The sequence below is a fragment of the Penicillium alfredii genome (genome assembly GCF_028826965.1).
Source record: "Penicillium alfredii strain IBT 34128 chromosome Unknown utg000009l_segment0_segment0, whole genome shotgun sequence".
Classification (NCBI taxonomy): domain Eukaryota; kingdom Fungi; phylum Ascomycota; class Eurotiomycetes; order Eurotiales; family Aspergillaceae; genus Penicillium; species Penicillium alfredii.
Window position 1 is genome coordinate 3,958,697 of NW_026622706.1, and position 25,499 is coordinate 3,984,195.

The 25,499-nt window shown below is 52.6% G+C and overlaps 13 protein-coding genes across 13 annotated transcripts; 8 read left to right on the plus strand and 5 right to left on the minus strand.

Annotated features, from left to right (window-relative positions):
* Positions 1-842: 842 nt before the first annotated feature.
* Positions 843-3,004, minus strand: NUU61_007423 (WASP family protein; the record flags this gene model as incomplete). The annotated part of the gene is made up of 3 exons (XM_056657948.1): positions 843-874; positions 932-2,735; positions 2,795-3,004. 3 exons carry the CDS (start codon positions 3,002-3,004, stop codon positions 843-845), a joined length of 2,046 nt encoding a protein of 681 aa, XP_056510748.1.
* An 855-nt stretch (positions 3,005-3,859) lies between these two features.
* Positions 3,860-4,123, plus strand: NUU61_007424 (uncharacterized protein; the record flags this gene model as incomplete). Its single annotated transcript, XM_056657949.1, has 2 exons — positions 3,860-3,998; positions 4,056-4,123. The coding sequence occupies 2 exons, from the start codon at positions 3,860-3,862 to the stop codon at positions 4,121-4,123; spliced, it is 207 nt and encodes a 68-aa protein (XP_056510749.1).
* A 341-nt stretch (positions 4,124-4,464) lies between these two features.
* NUU61_007425 (ssDNA endodeoxyribonuclease RAD1) lies at positions 4,465-7,773 on the plus strand (the record flags this gene model as incomplete). Its single annotated transcript, XM_056657950.1, has 8 exons — positions 4,465-4,512; positions 4,568-4,745; positions 4,807-4,894; positions 4,949-5,019; positions 5,068-5,119; positions 5,175-5,651; positions 5,709-6,807; positions 6,859-7,773. The coding sequence occupies 8 exons, from the start codon at positions 4,465-4,467 to the stop codon at positions 7,771-7,773; spliced, it is 2,928 nt and encodes a 975-aa protein (XP_056510750.1).
* A 365-nt stretch (positions 7,774-8,138) lies between these two features.
* NUU61_007426 (Interphotoreceptor retinol-binding) lies at positions 8,139-10,444 on the plus strand (the record flags this gene model as incomplete). Its single annotated transcript, XM_056657951.1, has 6 exons — positions 8,139-8,262; positions 8,324-8,458; positions 8,512-8,766; positions 8,817-8,943; positions 8,992-9,853; positions 9,944-10,444. 6 exons carry the CDS (start codon positions 8,139-8,141, stop codon positions 10,442-10,444), a joined length of 2,004 nt encoding a protein of 667 aa, XP_056510751.1.
* Positions 10,445-11,197: 753 nt separating this feature from the next.
* On the minus strand, positions 11,198-11,818 carry NUU61_007427 (translation initiation complex factor eIF1A; the record flags this gene model as incomplete). Its single annotated transcript, XM_056657952.1, has 2 exons — positions 11,198-11,626; positions 11,798-11,818. The coding sequence occupies 2 exons, from the start codon at positions 11,816-11,818 to the stop codon at positions 11,198-11,200; spliced, it is 450 nt and encodes a 149-aa protein (XP_056510752.1).
* Positions 11,819-12,384: 566 nt separating this feature from the next.
* Positions 12,385-12,870, plus strand: NUU61_007428 (uncharacterized protein; the record flags this gene model as incomplete). Its single annotated transcript, XM_056657953.1, has 1 exon — positions 12,385-12,870. One exon carries the CDS (start codon positions 12,385-12,387, stop codon positions 12,868-12,870), a length of 486 nt encoding a protein of 161 aa, XP_056510753.1.
* A 329-nt stretch (positions 12,871-13,199) lies between these two features.
* On the plus strand, positions 13,200-14,609 carry NUU61_007429 (putative chitin biosynthesis protein (Chs5); the record flags this gene model as incomplete). The annotated part of the gene is made up of 2 exons (XM_056657954.1): positions 13,200-13,271; positions 13,392-14,609. The coding sequence occupies 2 exons, from the start codon at positions 13,200-13,202 to the stop codon at positions 14,607-14,609; spliced, it is 1,290 nt and encodes a 429-aa protein (XP_056510754.1).
* Positions 14,610-15,106: 497 nt separating this feature from the next.
* On the minus strand, positions 15,107-16,482 carry NUU61_007430 (putative aspartate transaminase; the record flags this gene model as incomplete). The annotated part of the gene is made up of 3 exons (XM_056657955.1): positions 15,107-15,171; positions 15,239-15,344; positions 15,403-16,482. 3 exons carry the CDS (start codon positions 16,480-16,482, stop codon positions 15,107-15,109), a joined length of 1,251 nt encoding a protein of 416 aa, XP_056510755.1.
* Positions 16,483-17,241: 759 nt separating this feature from the next.
* NUU61_007431 (alpha/beta hydrolase) lies at positions 17,242-18,296 on the plus strand (the record flags this gene model as incomplete). Its single annotated transcript, XM_056657956.1, has 3 exons — positions 17,242-17,515; positions 17,898-17,980; positions 18,039-18,296. 3 exons carry the CDS (start codon positions 17,242-17,244, stop codon positions 18,294-18,296), a joined length of 615 nt encoding a protein of 204 aa, XP_056510756.1.
* Positions 18,297-18,552: 256 nt separating this feature from the next.
* On the plus strand, positions 18,553-20,471 carry NUU61_007432 (class II fumarate hydratase; the record flags this gene model as incomplete). The annotated part of the gene is made up of 7 exons (XM_056657957.1): positions 18,553-18,762; positions 18,820-18,864; positions 18,925-18,962; positions 19,035-19,150; positions 19,204-19,529; positions 19,604-20,220; positions 20,285-20,471. The coding sequence occupies 7 exons, from the start codon at positions 18,553-18,555 to the stop codon at positions 20,469-20,471; spliced, it is 1,539 nt and encodes a 512-aa protein (XP_056510757.1).
* Positions 20,472-21,078: 607 nt separating this feature from the next.
* On the plus strand, positions 21,079-21,721 carry gup1 (glucosamine 6-phosphate N-acetyltransferase; the record flags this gene model as incomplete). Its single annotated transcript, XM_056657958.1, has 2 exons — positions 21,079-21,573; positions 21,632-21,721. 2 exons carry the CDS (start codon positions 21,079-21,081, stop codon positions 21,719-21,721), a joined length of 585 nt encoding a protein of 194 aa, XP_056510758.1.
* Positions 21,722-22,593: 872 nt separating this feature from the next.
* NUU61_007434 (60S ribosomal protein eL24) lies at positions 22,594-23,518 on the minus strand (the record flags this gene model as incomplete). Its single annotated transcript, XM_056657959.1, has 3 exons — positions 23,442-23,518; positions 23,084-23,227; positions 22,594-22,875 (listed from the first exon to the last, which is right to left on the minus strand). The coding sequence occupies exons 1-3, from the start codon at positions 23,490-23,492 to the stop codon at positions 22,594-22,596; spliced, it is 477 nt and encodes a 158-aa protein (XP_056510759.1). The 5' UTR covers positions 23,493-23,518.
* A 759-nt stretch (positions 23,519-24,277) lies between these two features.
* Positions 24,278-24,916, minus strand: NUU61_007435 (uncharacterized protein; the record flags this gene model as incomplete). The annotated part of the gene is made up of 1 exon (XM_056657960.1): positions 24,278-24,916. One exon carries the CDS (start codon positions 24,914-24,916, stop codon positions 24,278-24,280), a length of 639 nt encoding a protein of 212 aa, XP_056510760.1.
* Positions 24,917-25,499: the final 583 nt, after the last annotated feature.

Genomic DNA, 25,499 nt, shown 5'->3' on the forward strand with positions numbered 1-25,499 from the left:
GATAAAAAATACGTCTTTTTTATATAACTAAAGTTAAAAATAGTATTCGTTTTTTACTCTTCTATTTCCGAAGCCTATATATCTTTAAGATATATTAAATTATTATTTAAGAGAGAGTAAATAAAGAGTTATTTACTCTAAAAGCTCTATAATTTATTCGAGGGTTCTAACGAGCTATTCAATAAATATATTAAATAGTCTATTTATTTAATTTTAGGCGTCTACTACGTCAGAGGTTAGATTTAAGAGTATAGTATTGCTAAAAACGATCGCGAGTAGCGTAAATTGCGAGCGATTTTAGTAGGACTTGTGTTATTTTTAAGAGTAAAAATAATAACAACGCGAGTAGATTCTAATGATCTAGTATTTAGCCTACGATTTCCACTAATTTCTATACCAAAATATTGTATATTCGTTGTAGTAGAGAGGGAAAAAAAAGGGGTTAGAATATAGAGTTTACTAAATTCGTGTAGTGTTGGTGGACTTTTGGCACCCAGTAGTTAGCCAGGAGGGTTTTGGCGATATTTAGAAAGGGCTCACAGCTATGTTTCTGCTAATGCACATTTCTAGGCTATCAAGTCCTCTAGGAGTATCATGATATAATCCAGGACACAGGATACAATTTTGAGGTCTATACTGAGCTTTTTATAATGTTTCTGTCCAAACACCTTGCATTCGTGGTATATACAAAAGACAAAGTCCTTCTGAAAAGTGCTGAAAACGAAGCCGGGCGGATTCGCTGCACCAGAAAAAAATAAAACACGATGCAGAATCCATAGAGACCATAAGGTTCCTCTACCCCGAAGCAGCCCGGCTCATCTTCCTTAAAGCAAAGTAGCAGCTCACCAATCGTCGTCGTCATCTTTCTCGTCATCTGAAAAACAATCCGGTTAGCGTATGAAGAAAAACCGATGCAGGAATAGACACATACCGCTTCCGCTGACCCTCTGTTTTCTTTGCTTGAGAGCATCTTGCAATGCACCAGCCAAACCGCCCTGCGGAGCTCCTCCTGTGCTAGAGGCTGCGGCAGATGACTCGTTGGCACCTCCGGGCACCATGGCAGCGCTTCGGTCCTTCTTTTCGCTGTCTTTGACCTTGCGCAAGCCACCACCACCCGAGGCTCGGATAGATGCCATGAGATCGTCTCGTCCACCCGTGCTTTTTGGCAGCGGGGGAGCCGCTCCACCAGCCGGGGCCGGGGGTGGAGGTGGTGCCCCACCACCTCCGGATGCCGCAGGCGGCGGCGGTGGCGGCGGAGCTCCTGCAGGTGGCCCCGTTCCCGCAGCAGGCGGGGGAGGTGGTGGGATGGAAGGACCAGAACGTCCCGGTGGTGGTGGGGGAGGCGGCGGCCCTCCTGGGGCTGGAGAGCCTGTCGCTGGCGGGGGAGGTGGCGGAATAGAGGGACCAGAACGTCCTGGTGGGGGAGGTGGAGGTCCTCCAGGAGCTGCAGAGCTCGTCGAGGGCGGCGGCGGCGGAGGAACATTCGGGGAAGACGTGGTTGCAGATGGCGGAGCTGGAGGAGGCGAAGCAGGTCCTCGCGGGGGTGGCGGAGGAGCTGCCGGGGCAGACGGTGCCGATGGTACAGGCCGAGGTGCTGGTGCGGGCGGAGGTGAAGCAGGTCCTCTGGCAGGTGGAGGGGGTGGAGCTGTAGCTGGAGTGGCTGTGGGGACTTTAGGAGGCAGCTGGGGCGGTGATGCTGGGCTCACAGCACGTGGAGGCGGAGGCGGAGGCCCCGGGGGTGCCGGGTTACGGCTGGGCGGCGCGGGCGGAGCAGACGCCTTGCGGTCGCCCGAGAAAGGCGGAGGCACTCCAAATCGAGATTGGGAGTCTTCCATCGGCGTTTTCGGGGGTCGTGGCGGCGGCGGAGGACCAGCATTAGCGCCTGAAATGGCCCGGGGTCGTCTCGGAGGCGCAGGGCCGGCCGGTTCAGCAAATTTCCCAGCGTCTGCAATCGGAGGGGGCGCATGAAATCTTGGGCCGGGCAGAGGGGGCGGGGAGGGTTCGCGAGGCGGCGGAGAGGCCGTTTCCTCAGGAGCATCGGCGCGGGTTTTTCGTGACGGGGGAGGCGGAGGAGGGCCGCGTCGGCTTCCAGTGCTCGTCCCTGTCCCTTGCGGGCTAATTGCGTTCGCCTTAGGGGCGAGCGGCGCGGGAGGTGGTGGAGGTGGAGCCTTGGGCTTGCGCTGATCCTCAGCGGGAGTAGGTTGGGCTGCCGCTTGCTTCTGGTCGATCCAAGCCTTGATAAAATCTGAATTCTCCGCGATTTGGTCTTCTGTGATCCCCATTTGCATCAGCTCATCTAGCAGGCCCTTCCACGACGGATCACTCGTGTCAAACGGCAAATCTGCCTTGGCGGCTGGCGCACTCGCGGGCTGTGCCGGGGGTGGAGGTGCGACCTGGATTGATGGCGCAGGCGCGGGCGGTGGTGCCGTGCTCGTAGCCGGACTCGATCGATGCAACAAGCTACCAAACAAAGACCTCCCTGGGCCCTTTCCGTTGGCAACCGGTGCAGGGCCCTGTCCCCGCGTAGAGGCAAATGGAGTCTTGCTGGTCTCTTTGCTCGCATTTTTCTCACGCTCTTGCATTTTCTTGATGAATGTTTTGGCCTCCTTCTCATCGACAAAGGACAGGCCGGCGGGACAGTCCTCGAGTTCGAAGGTGTGGAAGAAAGTCCGATCCTGGTTGTAAGCAAATTTGTCGTAGATCTCTTGGTCCCAGATCACACCCTTTCCAGCGGGCTGTAGACATCCCACGTTAGCCGGTCAGGTCTTATCTCCAGAAGAGATGAACCACCTACCGAGACGTCGACCATTTTCAACCAGAAGGTCCGTCCCACCAAATCATTGCAAAGCACTGCTGCTCCCTGCATACCGGTGTATGTCCATCTTTGGGGATCCGGGTAGGCGACGTAGAGTCGCGCGACAGCTACAGCGAGGATCTTGTTGGCGGGTTTCGGTACGTTTCTCTTGACGGTTTCCTTGTCGGTATCACTGAGGATAGAGGGCATAGCGAATCAAGACCCAACTGGGTCAAGAGGGACAAGGTGATGGTTTGGGCGGGGTTAAGTCAGTGGAGGGAGCATTGCAGATGGGTGTCGCTCGATGAGTGGAAAGGTGTCCCCCGGCACAACAACTGTCGGGATATCGCCGGGATATAAGAGGATGCGCTCCGATAAGGCCTAAGGAATCCCAAGGGGGATTTAGATGTCCAAGAAAGGGTGTGTGAGGGGATGAATGGGGGATTGAAGAGGAGCCGACCGGCGGTTGCCTTGGAGTTGAGAGAAGGTGAGCTGGCCGGGAGAGAAGTCGTAGGGCGGGGGGAACACAGTACATGCGGGTACATGGGCATTACGGATCACCACTATGGGGCACGTGGTACCTCCGATGTACTCGAGTAGCATCTGTTCATTTTGCACTCTATTCACTCGCTAGGGCTTCTCTGGGGTTTTTGGTGGGTTTCAATTGTCTTTTTAACCAGCACTTCCCTCATCTAATGCTCCAAAACCACGTTGTGGACGGCCATACCCGCATGTGTCGTCCTCTGTCGATCTATAAACAAGATGCATTTGGTCCATCCAGCGACCCAAACATGATTGGAATGCCCTGGATAAAAGCGCATCATTCTAGGATTACCCTGGAACGTCCTAGGTAAGATACCCCGAGATTCCAGGCGTCTTTTGCAGGAGTTTGTGTTCAACTTCAGCCGACCGCCGACGTCATCCCGCTTGGGATCTAGATAAATGGCCTCGTCGCAGCTTCGTTTCCCAGTTCTGACAACCGTCGTGCCATTCTCTGTACTATTGGTATAGCACTGGATTGTGTTGATTCTTATTGCTTCTAACTACTCGTTCATCGCCTCAACAATGCCCATCATTCCCGATTCATCGGACTTCCCTTCTGCGGCGCAGAAGGAAAGCAAGGAGTCCCAGAACAGACCTGGCGAACAGCCTCAGAAAGCATCTGCTGTCGACCATCTATCCAAGGGACCTCAGATTCCAGAGAGTGAGTATCTATGACAGATGCCCCATGTTTCACACTTGTAACTGACAGCCACACCAGACATGCCACCCAAGGTGTCGAAGGAAGAAATCGAAGCCCGCATGAAAGAGTTGAATCAGAAGAAATGATCCGTGTATGTATCTTGGCGATCTAACATGGAAATGCTATAGTGAGATATGACAAGTTGTGTATGTCGACGGTATCTATATTGCGCTTTGCCTTGAGCTCTATAACTACAGTTGCTCTTCAACCAAAAACATTATATTACCCCTTGTCTCTTCAATAAAAAACTGGTTAAACAAGTGCCTCTTTGTAATTGATCTGCCAATGCGACTTGTATTCTCCTATTTCTTTTCTTCGTGTCGCAACATTCAAGTAGACCCTCGTTGCATCATACCACGTGATCTCGCGGCGTATCTATCGCCAGTCTGTGACCTTGCGACTGTCCACGCGTCAAGACGGGCTCCTCATGCCTCTGGAACGAGCAAATGCCCCGGTGAAGTTGTCACTGCCATTGGTAAGTAATATGGGTTGTTTGTCTTCGTTAAATTCACTCTCTGACCCCGATCAAGCAATACCAGCAGGACATCTTCACCGAACTGCGCTCCGAGGATGAGCTGGTCGTTCTCGCTCGCGGCCTGGGGTTGCTGCACCTCATTACCAATCTTCTCCATTTTTATGATGCTGCAGGGAATAATCTGGTTCTAGTGGTTGGCGCGGATGATCGAGAAAATGAATGGATCGGAGAGGGTATGTTGGTTGAAATTGATTATACTCAGACTGTTGGATGCTAACGCCTATTGAAATATAGCCCTAGCGGAGCATTATGCCCTCAGCAAGTCTCCTCTAGCCAGGGGGTTGAAGGTGATCAACACCGAGAAAGCTACTGTTCCGATGCGGTGGGTTACCTTGGATTTGTCGCGCCGACTGCGGTGGTGCTAATGGGGATCTAGGGAGCGGATCTACGCCGAAGGAGGTATTCTGAGTGTAACATCCAGGATATTAGTTGTGGATCTATTATCGAGTACGCAAGAATACTTTATTTTCAGACACCAGCTGATTCATATACTAGGGCTCCTCGATCCCGAGAAAATTACCGGGATGATCATCTTACATGCCGATAAGTAAGAACACGAGCATTTGAAAAAAAAATTGTTCATTGTCTAACCTTGATATCAGGACCGTTGCAACCTCCCTTGAGGCATTCATCGCTCGCATCTATCGGCAAGCGAACAAGCGTGGCTTTTTAAAAGCATTCTCGGACTCTCCAGAGCCATTCACCACCGGCTTTGCTCCGCTGGCGAATATGCTGCGGAACCTCTTTTTACGCAAAGCGTCGTTGTGGCCCCGATTCCATGTATCTGTGGCCGATTCTTTGGAAGGGCATCGCAAGGCAGAGGTGATCGAACTGGAGGTCCCAATGAGCGGCAAAATGAGGGAAATCCAAAATGCCGTTCTAGAATGTGTCGAGATCAGCATCAGCGAACTTCGAAAAACAAACACAGGTCTGGACATGGAAGAATGGACATTGGACAGCGCCTTGCACCGAAACTTTGACATCTCTATTCGGCGTCAGCTGGAACCCATCTGGCACCGGGTAAGCTTCCGGACCAGGCAAATTGTCAGCGACTTGACAGATCTTCGGGCAATTCTCCAGTACGTGGAAGTTTAGATCATTGATTCTATTTTTGACCTGTGCTAACAAGAGGACAGTGCTTTGCTCACATATGATGCGGTGTCTTTCGTGAAATACCTTGATACCATTATGGCTGCCCAGTCTCCGCCTCCGGGCTCCAACAAGCATAGTTATTCCCCATGGCTCTTCCTCGATGCTGCTCATGTTCTCTTTCAAACCGCCAAATCCAGAGTGTACGAAGGTAAACTTAGCAACGACTTCTCCCGTCCGTCATTGTCTACAGCATTCTCTTCTGAATTGAAGCCAGTTCTCGAGCCACTTCCCAAGTGGAACGTTGTGTCAGAATTGCTCGGAGAGATCGACCACGACGCTTATATCCACCCAGCGAATACGAACGAGACAAATGGCACGATATTGATCATGTGCAATGACCAGCGGACATGCCGTCAGCTTCGAGAATACATTGGCACCATGCATGCCAAGATCCATCATAGATCAGAGGCCAACGAAGACGAAGACGATTTTGACGAAGACAAGCCATCCGCAGAGGTGATGATGCGACGTCGACTGCGAGACTACCTTAACTGGAAACGATCACTGTCGAATGTCAACAGGAATCTGTCACAATCAACCAACGACGAGAAAGCTGGGAAGTCTCAAGAGTCACCTGCAGCGCAAAACCAACAGCATGGAAAGCCACCTCCGAACAAGCGTCGTCGAGTACGTGGCGGCGGTGCTGTTACGTCGGCCTCCGGGCGTGTGCCCAACACCAGTGTTCAGACCGAAGTCGAACTGCCTGGTCAGGTGGTCGGTCTGCTCAACGAGCTTCAGTCCACAGAAGTGGAAGAGACACAGAAAGAAGAAGTTGTCGTCGATGAACTCGAGTATATGGAAGACTACTACGAGCTGTACGACATGAATGACCTTATCATGATCCATCCGTACGACGGCGACATGGATGAGCATATCTTAGAGGAAGTGCGGCCCCGTTACATCATAATGTACGAGCCTGACCCTGCCTTCATTCGGAGGGTGGAGGTCTACCGCAGTTCGCACTCGGGGAGGGAAGTCAAGGTGTATTTCATCTATTATGGTGGCTCGGTCGAGGAACAGCGATATCTGAGTGCTGTTCGGCGGGAGAAAGACTCCTTTACGAAGCTCATTAGAGAGAAGAGCGTGAGTTGTTTGCGCCAAGCCCCTATAGACGGTTGCTAATATACTTGCTAGAACATGGCGGTCACCTTGACGCATGACAAGAGCGCCGAAGACCCCCAGGAGCAGTTCCTTCGGACAGTGAACACTCGCATTGCTGGAGGTGGCCGATTAGCGGCGACCGCCTCTCCCCCTCGGGTTGTCATTGACGTGCGGGAGTTTCGAAGTGCCCTTCCGTCCTTATTGCACGGCAACAGCATGATTGTGATTCCTTGCCAACTGACCGTCGGTGACTATATTCTCACGCCAGACATTTGCGTAGAACGCAAGTCGGTTCGTGATCTGATCACTTCTCTCCGCAATGGCCGCCTCTACAACCAGGCTGAGACGATGCTTCAATACTACAAAACCCCCTTGTTGTTGATCGAGTTCGACCAGAACAAGTCGTTCACCTTTGACGCATTCGCCTCGGCTTCAGCAGGCACTACCTTCTCCACCGACTATGGTTTCTCATCCACCGGAGCGGCGACCAGTTCCAGCAGCAGCTCGCTCACCAATCCCTCCAATCCGAAATCCGCACAACATCTTCTCGTTCTTCTTACCCTCGCTTTCCCCCGGCTCAAGATTATCTGGTCATCTTCACCGTACCAAACAGCTGAAATATTTGCGGAGCTCAAAAAGAACAGCCCTGAGCCGGATCCGCTGCGCGCTGTTCAAATCGGGCTTGATGTGGACATTTCGGATTTTTCTGACTCGGGCAACGTCATGGCTGCTACGGGCATTGAGCACCGCATCTTTAACCTCCTTCCACAAGACATGCTACGAACTGTGCCAGGTGTCACACCGCAGGCAGTCGAACGACTGATCCTCGAAACAGAAAATATCAGCGATATTGCCAACATGGATATTGAACAGCTCGATCCTCTAGTTGGCAAAGAGGCAGCCCGGAAGATGGTCAATTTTTTCCGGAAGAGTGTATTTGAGGATTGAGTATATTGGTCATTGGACCCCTGAAATGTAGGAGACAGAATAACTCAATTGCGACGAAAGATTTTGTACATAGCGTGTCGTACGTGTAGCAGCTCAAGTGGGTCTCTGATCTATGTGATTTGTCTGGTGTTTCCAGCACCAGCACTCGCAACAACCCACAACTAGGGTTGAAAAAGCCGAGACACCCGAGTTTCATGGAGATTTCGATATCGACATGACTTGTATCTTGGCGTGGAACAATGGATCCTGTAGACGCGCTAGCAAAACGAAACACACAGGGCGCATCGGCCCCTGAAAGTGGAGCCTCGACCGGTTTTAAGAAGGTCGGGGTTGAATGACTTGCAGCTTTCCACTTCATACCAGCCATGTATTTTGCAACATTGTTGGCTCCGGTCGCATTGGCGGCTGTTGCCAATGCCAGGACTGCCGACAATGTCGAGCCTTGCGCTCAGGTTAGCAAGTTGGTGACCGCTGCCGACCAGAGCAAGAGTGCGTTCCAGCAAATGATCCAGGCAGATCGAAACCATGGAGAAAGTACTAACGATCGCAGCAAATGTCCGAGTGCCTCATCAGCTGGCACATCAGTGTTTGATGTCTATGCCATTTGATTCAGACTGTGCCGTCTCTTTCCTCAAGCAGGTCCGCAAGACCCTCGAATTCCAGTCGACGGTCGATATCCTCAAGAGTATGTGATCTTGACCTTTTGGGGGTGTGCATCTTCCTGATTCAATTGAACAGACCCTCCCTCGGGATATGCATTTCCGTCTGTTGACCTCCTCGGGGGCATTGACAAGATAGCGGACAAGGCGAAGAGCAAGCACTATTCCAGTCAGTTTGAAATGGATCTGGAGCTTTCCAAGCTGGTCAAATCGGCCCATGACGGCCACTTGACATTACAGCTGTGCTCCCAGAACGTCTTTAGCTATGAAATCGATATGCCTTTGGTTTCAATCTCGTCGGATGGGCTCACCCCTCCCGAAGTATACACATTGAGTGCGTGTTGATATCTCTGTGTTGTCATCCAAATACTGATACGGTTCAAGATGATGCCAAACTTCAAAAGGCGGGCACTGAGGGCGTCTCCAAGCTTGTATCTATCAATGGCACTGACGCGGCCAAATATCTGGAATCTTATGCTGCCAGCCAAAATCTCCACGATCGTGATGCACAGTAAGTTTCCCTTGGATTTATGAATGCAAGAGGCATTAACACAATAAGGTACAATCGATTGTTTCCTGCGGTAGCCCGCAGTGTCACCAACACTGCTATTGACCAGAACGGCATCTGGGCATCCACCAAAGACTGGACAGATGGAGACCACTTGTCGCTCAAGTTTGCCAACGGGTCTGTGAAAAGCATACCGAAGACGGCGAAACCAAGCGAGAGGTTCTTTGATTATGCAAATGGCACGCTCATATACAATATCCAATGTCTACCCAGGAGCTTGTCCTCATCCTCGGGCTCCTCCTCATCGGGTGCCGAGCAAGCCTCATCTGAAGTCCCCGGACTCCCCAAAACCAGCTGGCGCAACTCAGACAATTCCATTGCAGGGTACTTCTCCAGCGTCTCCGGCCTGCACGACACGGCGATCCTGTTCCTCCCAACCTTTTCATCCAGGGCGTCCGAGGTCGCCCAGGTCGCCACGGACTTCCTGCACAACGCCACGGCCGCTGGCAAAAAGAACGTTTTGATCGACCTCGCCGCCAACCCGGGCGGATTCATGTCGGCGGGCATTGACCTGTCCCGGATCTTCTTCCCGGATGCCACCCCCTACACGGCGACACGCTTCCGAGCGCACGACGCCGCCAAGTATCTCACCAAGGCGTTTTCCCGCGACACCAGCCCTGACACGAGCAATATATACGCGTACAAGCAGATGGTCAAGCCGGACCAGAAAACCGGGTTCAGCTCGTGGTCTGATCTCTACGGGCCGCACCAAACCCTAGGGAGCTCGTCCTCTAGTCTGCTAGCCAATTTCAACTACACTGCCACCTCGAACAAAGTCTACCCCATCAATGGATACGGGTCGATTCCATTGAATCCCAAGAAAGCCTTGTTTTCTGCAAAGAATATCGCCATAGTAAGTGTTCCATGCCTACCTACGCCTTCTAATTGAAGACGGAAGAAATAAAAAACTGGAGACATTGGAGACTAACTCAACCCTAAACAGATCACAGACGGCGACTGCCTCTCCACCTGCGCATTCTTCATAAAACTCATGAAACGCCAAGGCGTGCGCACCATCGCCTTCGGCGGCCGCCCTCAACAAGCCCCCATGCAAGGCGTCGGCGGCGTCAAGGGCGGCCAGTCCCTCGGCGTGAACTACATCAACGGATATATCCAGCAAGCCAACAAGCTGATCCAGAAATCAGCCGGGTCCTCGAAGCCGCTGCTGACGACTGCCGAATGGAGGACGCTTAACGAGTCCAGTCCGAGTTTGGCGCCGTCGCTGGCTTGGGGTGGGAATGTCAACTTGCGCAACGAGTATGATCCCCATGATGACCAGACGCCGCTGCAGTTTGTGTATGAGGCTGCTGAGTGTCGCCGCTTCTATACTATGGATGATTATCTGCAGCGGGAGTCTGTTTGGCAGGCGGCGGCGAAGGCCATGTTTGGGGATGGGGAATGTGTCAAGGGGTCGACGAAGGGGAAGGGTAGTCTCGATGCTTGATTTTTGACTATTTTTCTGCCTCTTGAGAGGGTTGCGTGATAAATTTCTAGAATTTCTACAGAACGGACGAAACCCTGGGTTCGATTTACTCGCCCTCACCAAGATCTACATTCTACAACGGCGTAGACACCGGTACAGACCAATATGAGAGGTACTCTAGAGTGATATTTTCAATTCTCGTGACCTTTTTCGTAATCTATCACGTTGAAAGAAAGAAAGAAAAGCAAGACGAGACCAGACAGAAGAAACACACATGCAATGCAATGCAAGGAAACAAGCACACAGGTTCATCATGCGCGCGTTGCAACCATGTTTTTCCTGCAGCCACGGTCTCAGGCAACTTGCAAGGACAGCTATGGAATGGTGATCGATCGAAACACCGTAGCCGCCAACAATACAAAGTCCGAGACATTTTTTCTAGGTCGATTGCTTCATACCCTGGGGAAGTGTCGTAGTAGCGCCGGAAGGGCCCTAGATCCTTATGCTAGGACGAGGTGGGAGTGCAGCGTCGTGAGCCGGGTAGTTTGAAAATGGCGCTCTTGCTACCCGATCCGAAACCATCGGGTACCGACCATCTCTCTCCCAAAAAGAGAGGCGGGAGCAGGTGGGTCCACGGTGCTGAGCCAACAGCGGCAAGCAAGAGGAAGGTGGGAGTTAGGCGAACATGGAAGAGTGACGGGGACGAGTATCTTCCCGTGGCACTCTTGCAGGGCAGAGAGCATATCGAGCTCTGGGGATGGAAAAGGGGGGAGCTTAGAGCTCGTCGACGTCGATTTCCTTCTCTTCTTCGCTTTCGCGGTCCTCGTCGAACTCGACGTTGTCCTCGAAGCCTTCGTGGCCGTAGGTGTCGGTCTCGTTGATCTTGGCATTCTCGGGCAACTCGCCGTAGGCCTTCAGACTGCGGGCCTCGTCGGCGGTGTACTTCATGATTACATCGCCCTTCTCGTCCTGGTAGTCACGCAGCGAGAGTAGGATGATGTCGCCCTGGTTGATCCAGACCTTCTTGCGCAGCTTACCACGGATGTGGGCAAGACGCTTCTCGCCGTCGAAGCATAGCGCCTCCAGACGGCCGTTGCCAAGCATCTTCACAACCTGTGCGTACTCCTGGCCCTCTTCCTTGAAGACGAGCTCACGCTTCTCGTTGTCGTTCTCGTTCTTTCCACGACGACGGTTCTTACCGCCCTGTACTCGGTTGTCAGTATTTGTGTTTTAAAAGGTTTCATGATTTCACGTGGCAAAATTCATCGGAAATATTCCATATTGGATCAATAGCCAACCGCCCAACATGAGATGGTGGGCGTGGCGGGGTGGAAACATTCCAACAAAGAGGGGCTGAATATTCTGTGCTCTTACCTTTCCCTTGTTCTTGGGCATGGCGGTGGGTGACCTTCACTGGATTTTCAAGTCTCTCTCTGTGAAAATTCTTTTCCGTAGATCAACGAAGATCTCGAGGAGAGGATGTCTCGACCAGGTTTGATCGAGGAAGTGAGGTTGAAAGAAAGGAAGAGGTGGGGGGATCTGTGCTATTCAAATCTCTGGTGGCTTATGTCATCAGGCACTGGTGGCGATGTTTCTGCCTGATTCCACAGGCGACAAGGTCTCTCCCCACCGCCCGGTTTGGTCGGCAGAAGAAAAGATGCAGTTGGGAGTGCGCAAAATATAGTCTATTTCCTCATTGCCAGAAGTTGAGGGGTCTTTACACATTTGACACAAAAGCAGAACTGCTGGTTCTGGATCTCGGGGACTGAAAGCTTTCATCTGCTCGCTTTTAGCTCCCGAATGCCGCGTCCCTCCCAATAAGCACGCGACTGTACCGCTCCGTCCTCGATGAAGATTGTTTTCGCCTAATCGACATGATACCAATGTGCTGCTGCTGGTCTTTATACGCACTGCAGCTTGATCCGGCAGACCTCCTTGACTGTCAATAGCCCACATACAAAATGTCATTGGTCGCATCCTCGAAGAATCTGCTCCTTCGGTACTGGAACAGGCCTATTATGCCTCCCGTCGCCTCGCGCTACCTAGGCTCTCCTTTACATCCGATTCGTCCCAAGATATCCCACATCTATGCCAGCCGTGATCGCGATACCCTGTGGTGGCGAGTTTCCATAGCACCCCTCCAGTCGCTCAAGCGAGTGGTTCGCTCTTGGTGCGGCCGGAGAGTGCGCCTCGCTTTCCGACAGGCCTTGCACCAGCAAGGCTTTGACGAATTGGGACGTGCTATTCCTTCTGAATTCTCTCCAAAGGAAGATTTGACAGGGTCCCTTGAAATCACCATCCGTACGCCGTGTGTCCAGGCAAGCTTTGAGACGGTCCAGAAGGATGCCAACCACCTCTTAGAAAACATCCTCGCGCAGCAGGCCACGCGCCTTTCAGGTGCAAATTGTCAACCCAAAGAAACCTCAAAAACCTCGAAAACTGCCTGATCGACTGTGTATATTACTATCTTGTATCATACTGATGACCATATTTGCATTATGCATGGCTGGGTACGGCGTCTGGGATTGGGTTTGATTTTATTCAGCATCTCTACTCTGGATTAGACTAGCACATTCAATTATACCCATCAATTTCCGCGATGACAGTATATTTTGGTGTTCTTTGTTGGCGTGGGAAGTAAATATAGAACGTCGGTTCCCGCGTGGACTCGCTAAGTGCCGATCTGGCGGAATCAACAATCGGCCCTGAACCCAGACTCTCCATTTCCGGCCACCCGCCTGTCTCAAACCCTCCAATTTTATATTTTTTTCTCACCATGCTGGTCTCCTTGACAGTTGGCAAGGTAGATGCGGGCGTCGCCGTGCTCCTCACTCAGGATAATCGACTCGTAAGGACCCAACCCCTGGTCGCCCTCAACCCCAGACACCGAGGCGATGTGAACTGCTATTTGATTATTGAAACCCGCCCGAGATCCCTTGGGCGCAATGGCTAATCAATATTTGCGCAGATTGAATTCCCCTCTGTCCTCCTTCCAAACAACATCGCCTCCGGCAGCATTGTCGACATTACCGTTGCACGCAACCATGGCGCCGAAGCCGCCAGCGCATCAGCTTTCCAATCGCTCCAGAAACGCATCTTGAACACCTACGGCGTCAAGACTCCGTCACCGCCAGTGCTGTGTCTGCGAAACGCAACGCAGACCTCGCTCGTCCTCGAATGGGACCCCATCGATCTGGCGACCGCATCCCTGAAGTCCCTCTCCCTCTACCGCAATGGCTCCAAGGCCGGCTCGATCCCGCGCCCCTTGGAGACGCGCAGCACCAAAATCAGCGGTCTTGCCATTCACTCCGAGTACACGTTCCACCTCGTCCTGCGCACGACGGCCGGCACCTACCAGTCGGAGAAGCTGACGTGTCGCACACACAAGATGACCGACTTGTCGGGTATCACCGTGACGCCGGGAGTCATCGATCCGCAACAAAAGGAGGCGCTCGGTGCTGCACTGGACCGCATCGGCGGCAAGATGATTGACTCCGTCCGCATCGACACCACCCACTTCGTCTGCACAGAAGGCCGCGGTCCGCTGTGGGAGAAGGCCGTGGAAATGAACATCCCGGTCGTCGTGCCCGAGTGGGTGGATGCTTGCGAGTCGGAGGGAACCATTGTCGGTGTGCGCAACTACTATCTCAACGCAGACCCTAAGGCCCGCCAGCTCGGCGTCATCCACGGCTCTTCCCACCAACGTACCACTTCGACCGCGTCTGTATCCACTGCCGCCCAGCAGGGACGACCCAGCTCCCAGCCTCAACCCGAGGCGGAGCAGGACCAATCAGCCGCAGAGCCGCCTGTGACTCCATTCCCCGGGGGCGAGACGAGTAGCCAGCCACAAGCACAGACGCAGGAGATCGGGTCGCAAGACGAGGACGACGTTCCCCCTCCGCCGCCACCTCCAAAGGACGAAGTCGATGAAAAGGAAGAGCCTGCGGTCCAGAATGGAGAGTCAGCAGCAGCCGCTCCATCAGACGAGAAGACCGAAGCCGAGGCCGAGACTGAAGCTAAAGCTGAAACCGAAGCCGAAGCCGAAGCGGAGAGCGACGAAGAGACAACCAAGGAGAAGACTCTTCCCCAGAACAGACCAGAAGGAGATGCCGAGCCAACAAATACCGGCAAGCCGAATGGCAAAGGGAAAGAGGGCGAGGGCGACTTCAATGAAGTACCTCTGTGATTCGTTTCCCCTTTCTTGCTGATACTCAAAACATATCAACCCTTCAGCCGCGCCTCTCTCTATCCCTCCATCCTGCCCTTGCCTTTTTCCTCCTGCCCGCTGGCGTCTACGACTATATCCAGTACAGTCTTATCCTTGGTGTGTTTGGAACCGTCTTGCTAGGCAAGGTTATTCATGTGTCCCGACTCTATGGCTGCTCGCCTTTTTCCTTAGCTTTCTCACTGTTGTGTATTGTACAGTAGATAGTTTTTCCCCCTTCCGTTTTTAATGCAAGTCGAGCTCCTTTATTAAATCGAAAGCTACGCAATAGATGAAAGCCTGAGGTAAAGCAAAAACCAAAACTAGCTATGAGTTGGACATAAAATCTATCATCAAGCGTCATAAAACAGGAGATGGCCCCGCCAAATGCAAATCCAATCTTTCAGAAACCCTCGAGTGTCAGTCATCTTTGAGAGCGCTGGATGTTCCAAGAAGAGAGCGTGCTTTATTTTTGTGAATTAGTTCACATTGCGGACGACATTATCGATGGCATGTGCGACATAGGCGACATTCTTCTGGCTCACTAGATGCATCTAAATCAGTATCTGTTTTTGAAAAGGATGTAGAAGGAGCAGAATGGGGATTCTTACGACCGCTGATGGATGCTCGGCCCGACTTGAGCAGGTAGATGTGATACTGGTCCTTCAAGGCATAGACTTGCTTCGGGGTCAGGCCGGTGTAGGAGAACATGCCATTCTAAAAAGAAGTTAACAAGAGAACCGTAATCACCATTCTTACTGATCATCAAACTCACCTGCTCCACAATATGCTCCCAAGTGCCTGGCGTCTGCAAGCGCGACAATTCATCGTACAGGGCCTTGCGCATGGACTTGATCCGCGAGCTCATGACCTGCAGATCCTGGTGCCACTCAGCAGTCAGCTGGTCATTAGTGAGCACCTTCTTGACGATGCTGCATCCCGAGCGCGGGCCCATGGAGAACTCGCCGCGGATCAAATGGCAGAGGTTATTGACGACGACGTCGCGCAGGCTGGTCGAGCTGCGGTTGGTGACGTAGTGGTAGGCGCCGACGCGCTGGCCGTACAGTCCAAAGTTTTTGGAGAAGCTCTGGGCAACACACATCTCCATGTCTGGCTTCCGGGTGAAAAAGTAGCGCACGGCCCATGCGTCTTCGGCGACGGACCCGGACGCGAAGCCCTGGTAGGCCGAGTCGAAGAATGGGAAAAGATTCTTGCGCTCGCACAGGTCTGCTATCGCCACCCACTGCTCCTTGTTCGGGTCGAGGCCCGTGGGGTTGTGCGCGCAGGCGTGCAGCAGCACGACGTCGCCTTCCTGCGCCTCGGTCTCGAGCGTGGACATCATGCCGTCGAAGTCGAACGACCGTGTCGCGGCGTGGTAGTACGGGTAGGTCTTGCGCGGCACGTCGGCCAGCTCCCAGATCGTCATATGGTTGGCCCAGGACGGGTTGGACAGCCAGACGGTGGGCGGCTTCATGTGGTGGCCGAGAAACAGGGCGCCGAGGTGGTTGGCGCCGGTGCCGGCGACGGTCTGCACAGACGCGATGCGTGCCTTGGCCTCTTCTTCACTGTCCTTTCCCTCAAATCCAAACATCAGATCCCGCGCCAGTCTCAGGAACGGCACGTCGCCCTCGATCGTCGTGTACTCGTGTCGGAAGAGGTCATCGTCCGCTACCAGCTCCTTCTCTGCCTTCTGCACCACGGGCAGCGGCCATGGCTTGCCGTCGTCCGTGCGGAAAACTCCCACTCCCAAGCTGACCTTCTGCGGGTGGGTGTCGGCGCCGTAGGCACCGTTCAAGGCGAAAATCTCGTCCGGCGGGACCGGGGCCACATTGAGGCGGGTGGAAGGTTTAGCCATGGCGATCAAGGCGCTTCAATTGAGGTTATGCGTGGTTCGTTCAATGGTTCACAGCGAATGCTGGTCTCAATTGCAAGGAGTACCGAGTCGAAAGTCAAGAACTTCGGTTTTGGGATTGCGCTGAGTCAACCGATATCGCCGTTCCCTTTTTGTACGTTTTTTGCCCCGCGGGAACCTCCGCTTAAAGACGGGCCATGCATTGAACGCATCACATATAAAAAATACAGAATCTGGATCGAAATTGCCGGTGCTAGCCTTTTCTCCGAGTCTCCAGCTGATCAGCTTGGAAGCTTTATCGATTCTTTGCTGGAGATGCCAAAGCGTAACGTCAGCAGACCTCATCGGATGCATGCTGACTCCCTTGATGAGACGCCAGACTCGAGATGAGAGGCGTCGAGGCTTGTGTATAATGATAGGAGAGGAAGAACAGATGAAGGCCGATGGCAGTAGCACGATGTGTGGTTGTAGGTTCATGGGAAGGAATAGGTAGGGCGTGGGGTAGTACGCAGCGGAAATATACATCGCAAGGCCATGTGCATTTGGTGGCTCTTCCACCATGCAAGAAATACAATCCTCGCAAAAGTGCTGACATACCATACAGATATTCATGGGTGTCTTCTCAAGCAAAATCAGATGAAACTAAAACTCCGTGATTCTTGTGCTACGAGACCGTGTTCTCTCGTAAACTACATAACCTGTCCCCTCTTATACTCTATAGGACTAGTCCTACAAGCCACAGAGCCTACTTGAACTTCCAAGATGACTTTGCCAGAGTCATCAGCTGACGACAAGTCCTTACATGAGTTTCGAGTTCCAGAAATCTATCAGGCTTTGCACAACAGCATACCACCGGAGTTGCTGCCCTGGTTTGATCCGATCTATGTGGAGTATTACAACCAGTACAATGTCGGACGTCTATACACACACGAGGCGCCAATTGAAGAATTTCGCAGGAACCCTGCCAAGTACACTATCTCGTATGGCCGCACACCAGGGCCCGATGTCTTCCGCATCACCCAGCAATTATGTCCCCGTGGCCGGGGGAGAGATTGCAATTCGGATATTCGAGCCAGCACCTCAGCTCGATCACCAAGGGCGGCCACAAAAGAGAGCAGCCTATGTCAATTTCCACGGAGGCGGGTGGGTATTCGGGGGACTAGGCTTTGACCACGACTTTTGTAAACGAGTCGTGGACGGCCTCAACGGGGCACTGGTTGCCTTTGATGTAGACTAGCGGCTGGCCCCCGAGCACCGGTATCCCGTCCCTGTAGACGATTGCTGGGCCGCCTTCAATTGGGTAGGGTTGATATATAGTCCGATCTCACCCCGTTGACAGGATCGCTGGTTAGAGACATCCAGATCCGCTCCGAGAAAGCAATCCAGTTCAACCTTGACCCGGATCAATCAATTTGCAGTTGGCGGCGTGTCAGCAGGAGTTATGAGCCATCTCTGTTGCAATGCCAACATCCCTCTGCGGCTGCAGATCCTAACTGTTCCGGTGTGTGACTTGCATAGCGACTTCAATATGGTAGACAAACAAATGACGAGTCGCTTAGGACTGGAAAATATCCCCCGTACTGGCCCGCGACTTCCAGAACCTCGCGCCTGCGCTGGTGTTCACGGTGGAACTTGATCCTCTGCGCGATGAAGGAGAAGCGTATGCGGCTAAATTGCAAACTGCCGGGGTCCCTGTGGAAGTAAACCGTGTACTTGGGGCACCACACTTATTCCCTGCGCTGGATAGGATTCTGGAGAAAGGGCGACAGTACAATGCGAAGGTGATAGCGGCAATGAAGCGGGAGCTGGGGACATAGTGCATTACCATACCATACCAAACATGACCATCAATACCGGCGTGGAATATCGGGCAACCCGAGTCCCTCGGTCATGCCGATACCGGGAACTTTCGGCTGGGGCACCTTGCACGGAATTGTTGTCTATTTTTATTTTCGCAGTTTCTTGACCTTCTTTGATTCTCCCAGAAAGCCTTGAGCGAGCCATTGGGTGTTCTCCTCTCTATCTCTGCCGTTGTATCTAGGTCGGACAGCTGCAGGCGTCTTTTTGGTCATCATGAATCCCTCTTTCTCCCGAGCCGCGGTGCGCTCGACGGCTACCCTGACACATGCGACGAGAGCTACCAACCCCGCAGCCCGCAGTCTGTCGGCCGCTGCTCGCTTGCCGGCTGCTCGGGCTCTGAGCTGCAATAGCCGCCTCGCCCTCCCCCGCCTCCAGTCTTTGAACCCCGTCAACAAGAGAGCGTTTGGCACAACTGTCAGGATGGTAGGGACCGCTCGAGCAGGACGGGCTTCGTCTCAGTTGCTGATGTACGCAATATAGTCTGCGGGTTCTCGTACGGAAAGTGATGCCTTTGGCGAAATTCAGGTGAGTGACATCATGGATCGAGGCTGTCGTCCCCGCAGAAACTGATGGATTGCTGTATAGGTCCCTTCGGACAAGTACTGGGGTGCGCAGACTCAGCGGTAAGACGGCCCGGCAAACCGAGACTCTTGAGGGAGGATAGGGCAAAATACTGATTCGCATCTGGACCACAGCTCCCTGGGCAACTTCGACATCAACCAGCCCCAGGACCGCATGCCGGCCCCGGTGGTCAAGGCGTTTGGTGTCCTCAAGGGTGCTGCCGCTACCGTGAACATGAACTATGGTCTTGGTAAGTGAGGGCCATCTAGATATGTCTGGGTTGGGATATTGACATCCACAAAGACCCTAAGATTGGTGAGGCTATCAAGCAGGCCGCCGCCGAGGTCGCCGAGGGCAAGCTACTGGATCACTTCCCTCTGGTTGTCTGGCAGACTGGCTCGGGCACCCAGTCCAACATGAATTCCAACGAGGTCATCTCGAACCGCGCCATTGAAATCCTGGGTGGAACTATGGGCAGCAAGAAGCCCGTCCACCCCAACGACCACGTGAACATGTCCGCTTCTTCCAACGACTCCTTCCCGACTGTTATGCACATCGCCGCTGTCGTGGAGCTGGAGAACACTCTCTTGCCCTCGCTCACGAACCTGCGCAATGCCCTCCAGGAGAAGGTGGAGAAGTTCGACCACCTCATCAAGATCGGCCGTACTCACCTGCAGGACGCTACCCCCTGACCCTGGGTCAGGAGTTCTCGGGCTATGTCGCTCAGCTGGACCGCAACATTGAGCGTGTTCAGGCCTCTATCCCCCACCTGCGCTTCCTGGCCCAGGGTGGTACCGCGGTCGGTACTGGTCTCAACACCTTCAAGGGCTTTGACGAGGCGGTCGCGGCTGAGATCAGCAAGCTCACCGGCACTGAGTTCAAGACCGCCCCCAACAAGTTCGAGGTTCTGGCGGCCCACGACGCGATCGTCGAGGCCTCCGGCTCGCTGAACACGCTGGCTTGCTCGCTGTTCAAGATTGCGCAGGATGTGCGCTACTTGGGCTCCGGTCCCCGCTGCGGTCTGGGCGAGCTGATCCTGCCCGAGAACGAGCCCGGCTCTTCGATCATGCCCGGCAAGGTCAACCCGACCCAGTGCGAGTCGCTCACCATGGTGTGCTCGCAGGTCATGGGTAACCACGTGGCTGCCACGGTCAGCGGCATGAACGGCCAGTTCGAGCTGAACGTGTTCAAGCCCGTCATGATCCGCAACCTGCTGCACAGTGTGCGCATTCTCTCTGATGGCATGAACAGCTTCCGCTCCCACCTGGTCGAGGGTCTGGAGGCCAACGAGCCCCGCATCAATTCCCTGCTGCACGAGAGGTATGTTTTGTGTTTCCTGTCCCTCTACCCTAATATTGAATGGTAACCTCTAACCGCAATATAGTCTGATGCTTGTGACCTGCCTGAACCCCGTCATTGGCTACGACATGGCCTCCAAGGTGGCCAAGAATGCCCACAAGAAGGGCACTACCCTGAAGGAGAGCGCCATGGAGCTCAAGGCTCTCAGCGAGGAGGACTTCGACAAGTACGTCCGTCCCGAGCTGATGCTGGCTCCCAAGGAGAAGAAATAAATGAACAGCGAGACTGTTCACACCCCACCTGTGCCACTATAGACCACTACCGATCGGTTTTGTACAATGAAGAATTGTTATGTTCCTGGTTTCCTTTTTTTTGTTCTGTAGATTCAGCCCTGTGGCTCAAGTATTTGGGTTATAAATAGGACGTGAGATCGGCATTGATCGAGGAATACCAGCGACCATAACATGGTTGGCATTTTTCTATTTTCCCATGTTTGTTTCAGCACCGCCCATCCATGGTAACTAATCTCACCAACACACGCTGGTATGGGCGTATTAATAGAAGAAACCCCTGGGAGAGGCGATGTCTCACCCGTCGGAACCGTGGACCGTTGACCCTCCTTTTCTTTTTTTGTGCCCGTCGCCTTCCTCCTTCCCTTCCATAGATCTCTACTCTCTACTCTTTAAAAATCCCTCTTTCAAAATACCTTGAATTCCAAGTCAAGAATTAAAGTCGACCTTGTCTGCACCGAACCCCGCCACCCGAAGCCTTCATCACCCCTCCATCACCTCCCCCCTGCCAGACCAACACAAAACCTCCCAACCGATCTCAATTGGAGCCCATTTCCCAGTGACATATCTCCTCCCATTACCCATCACAATGACCGCCCCGGCCGTCACAACCACCACCGTCCCCGAAACCACCAAGCCGATCATGAACTCCACCGTGACCCCCGTAACCGCCGACCCGGACGAGCCCCTCTTCCCGTCAACCCTGATCTCCCCGGATGTGATCTCCCTGCTCCCAACAGACTACTCGATCCGTCCGCTGCGGCGCTCCGACTACAGCCGCGGGTACCTGGATGTGCTGCGCGTGCTGACGACCGTCGGCGAGATCAGCGACGAGCAGTGGAACAAGCGGTATGATTGGATCGCCTCGCGCAACGACGAATACTACATGCTCGTGGTGTGCGATGGCACGCACCGCGTGGTCGGCACGGGGAGTCTGATTGTCGAGCGCAAGTTTATTCACTCGCTCGGCATGGTGGGCCATATTGAGGATATTGCTGTTGAGAAGGGCCAGCAGGGGAAGAAGCTGGGCCTGAGGATTATCCAGGCGCTGGACTATGTTGCTGCTCAGGTTGGATGCTACAAGGTATTTTCTCTCTTCCTTTGTGTGTGTGTATTGGTCAATCGCTTACTGTTTCCTGCAGAGTATTCTCGACTGCTCCGAGGCCAACGAGGGCTTCTACGTCAAGTGTGGCTTTAAGCGCGCTGGCTTGGAGATGGCCCATTACTACTGAGCCCTGTCTCCCGTTTCTCTTGTTTTCATTTTTCGGTTTTTCCCTGGTTCACTCCAGTCGTGAGCCTGGCGTTTTCGGCATCGGTTGATATGCCCGGCGGGGCTTGTCCTTTTGCACAGCGCAGTCATATAGGAGGGAGGCAGTTGTCCAACTCATCGTGGAGGAGGCGGGGTTGTGTCTGGCCAGGTATCCCGACAGATCAAACAAGGAAGCCATGGCTATCACCGTGTATTGATCTGGTTGGTGTACGAACCGCATGGCCTATCCCATTCTACGCACAAGGACTGGGAAAAGGGTCCTGATAGAGCGTGTCTTGTCTGTTTTCTGGTTACGTCGGCTTCTAAGCCCATTTGCTTGTACCATCATTGCTTTGGTGGGATCTATGTGCTGGTGCGACACGGTCAAAAGGCTTAGACGGGTGTAGCTATAGATGTTGCAATCTGATACTCGGGTTTTGTGCAAGCCCGAGATCTCATTTCCGAGTGCAGAGATCCGAATACGTATAGAAATTGAGGAAATTCAAATTACATTTCATAAACTGCGCTTGGATTGCGTCCAAGACAACCCTGTGAGTAGGAGTCCACAGTAAGGGCCCAGACATGGTAGACATTGAACCCCGAGCTCAAAAAACAGACAAGCGCATTGTGGACGTGGAGGAATCGATAATTCTTTGGTATGGTTTTGATCCGTTGTTCCCATTTTTTCTGCATAGAACAAATATGTGTCCAGAAACAAGATCAAGGGCCGTAGCCAGTTCCTCAACAGACACGAAAGAAGTTAACTCCATTTCCATCGTGTCGCAACCGTCAATCACAGCGCTGTATCCATCCTGTTCACCCCACCCAAGCCAGGCGAATTTTTATTTTTCACATTTAGCGGGACTTGGCGGCGGCCTTGGGGGCAGAGCCCTTAGCACCCTGCTTGCTCTGGATGCGCTGGGCGCCACCCTTGGAGGCAGCGTTCTTGGCCTTCTCGGCCTTCTTGCGGCTCTCGGACTCGGCCTTCTTCTCCTTGGCGTCCTTGATGGCCTGCTTGCGGGCGGCCTCACGGGCTTCGGGGCGGATGTTGCGGCGCTCCTTGATCACGTCGAGCGAGGCACCGACGATGGCACGCTGGTGCTTCACGACACGGCGGGAACGCTTCTTGGCGACTTCCTGTTTGATTCCAACATGCCTCGGTCAGTGATTTCTGGTCCAGAATTGATCGGTCATGTGGTCGTGTTCCATTGCATCATGTCCTCCTCTTGCTTCGTCATGGAATATCTTTATTATTCCAATGCCTAAACAGCTGCATTTTCCTTCATCCAGGCATATTCCACCACAACCACACATGTATAACAGAAACCAAGGAGGGGTGACCGACCTCAGAGATACCCTTGCGGTGCTGGCGACGGTACAGAACAGTCCAAGCTATCCGGCGAGGGTTCTTGCGCTGGAGGAAGAGAGACTCAGACTTTCCATTCTGGAAGCGGAAGATCTTGCTGTCGCCACGGACGTACAGCTTACCCTGTCGCATCGAAGATCAAAGCGTTAGCATTCCATGAACACATCGATTTTTCATGCAGCAACGCAGCAAATCCCCCAAAACGTAAAGCAAGGAGTCGAACATGTCAAGGAAATAGGACGGATTCGGATTCGCATTGTCGTTGTCGTTGTCCTTTTCGCCACTCTTTCCCTCTCCCTTCACAGAAAAAAATCCACGGGATAATTTAAAAACGCACCTTGCCGGGGTAGATCTTCTGGCCGCTGAAGGAGTCGTCGTAGGTACGCATCTTGACGGGGGGATGCGCTGACGGGTTGTCGGTTGGCGTTGGGTGATGTCGAAAATCGGCGCGGTGTGCTTGGTGCTGCTCCAATTGTGGTGCGGGCGCCTCGCTAAAGTGCGGCACGTGATACGCGCTGCCCTTTCCGGATTGAACGGTCACATGACCATACTCCCCATGACATCAAAGCGATCAAAGACATTCTTGAGGCTTTTATAACTAATGGTCCCTTAGAAAGATCGTCTTGAGGATCTAATATGTCGACACGCATGAGAGAATACCACGTCATCCACTTAGATACAAATCCAAAGATATCCTGGTTCGCAATCCTCAAAAATCAGGAGAACGAGTGACTCTACATTTGTATGCGAAGCTCGAACCATCTCATCTCAATCGAATGACCAATGTGTCCACACTGAAGGGAGATATAAGTACTGTATTTCTAGAAAAACCTTTGAGTAACACTAACAAAAAGCACTAAATTCTCAATCAAAGACTGAATCGCACTCAATGAAGAGTTCATTGGTGATTGGCTAACCCTTGAAGGCTAACCCTTGAACCATACATTTGGTTGACTCTAGAGAATAGACTCGTAAGAGCTAGTTCAATTAACATGGTATAGATGTTTAATACAAATCAGTCAAGGCCTTTATCTATCTAGATACACGAGGAGAGATCTATCTTTGTCTATATAGACATCATTCATTAATCAACCCGTTTTTCCAAGCTCTTTTTCCCATCCCAGTAGGTTTGTTTGGAATTTCCTTCAACCCTCTTGATCTGTTCCGCGCTTTTCACCTTGCTCGGTTCCATGTTCCGTAGTATAAATCCAGATATACCGGATTCGCCGACGCAGGCGTGATTGCTTTCCCTCGTCCCTTATTGGGAATGGTATATTCAGCTCCAGTAAGAGTACGGTATTGGGCTTTGTTCCAATCTCCTCCTAATGGTCGTTCGAAGAAGACACCGGAAATCATTCGGCCCGTGTAGGCATCGTCCGAGTTTGGTCTAGCCTTATAATCCAGCTTGACCTCTTTCATGCGCCAGTTCGACGGGTCGAATGCGGACAAGGTGCGCCTCAACGAGTCTTTCAACTTTGCGCGCACGCTCGGGTAGAGCCAAACGCCGTCGGGGTTTTTCGATCCTTGGTACCATGGCCACTCCAATTTCGCCTCGAATATTCTGATGGGTATACCGTAATGTTTGTACTGCTCCTGAAGCTGTCGGAATGTTATGGTGATGCGTCCGTTGCTTCCGGTGTAGGGCCCTCCGACGAGTTCTTCATACTTGTCGGCTTTCAACTCTTCCTTTCCTCTTACTGTCATTTGGCTGATCGTGGTCTTGTCGAGGTTGAATATCGCAGGTCCCATATTGGTCACAACGGTGAAAACCATGCCAGAAGTCGGGTTGTAGGTCCACAGGTAGTTGGACATGACGCATTCATCCCATCGACGAAATTTGAAATCGTTTTCGCGCACACGAGTCCGTACTTGAACATCGGGTCTGAAATCAGGAAATAGATGTTGATTGGCGAGGCGGTAGATTGTTGAATCATGAAAGGGAGAGGTACCGGCTCTTTTCTCGATCGAATAATCAGTTGGTTGGCTTGAAGTATATGCGAAGAAGGAAAAGAACAAGACCCAAAAAACATCAAATATAAGCATTTTGAGTAAAAAAGCCTTGCTTGGCCTTTCAAAAGGTCATGTAAAGAACAAATTCTCACGAAGTAAGTTTTCTTGATTTCTTTATACATCGCTTGTTCTTCAATCCTGGACCTGGGGGCCGCCCCCCTGAGCTCTGACGGGACCAAAATCGTCAGCCCTGATGGGACTCGGGCGTAACATCATAAAAAGAAAAGATTATTTGTGTTTATTTCCATGTGGAATTGACTTTCCTCAATGTGGCAAGAAGCGCGAAGGAATCCCAATCAATCTTTCGCTGGTTCGAACGACCTGACCATTGTTTTGGACGATCATTCCACTAAACTCGCTATCCTAGTACTTGCTGAGAATAAAT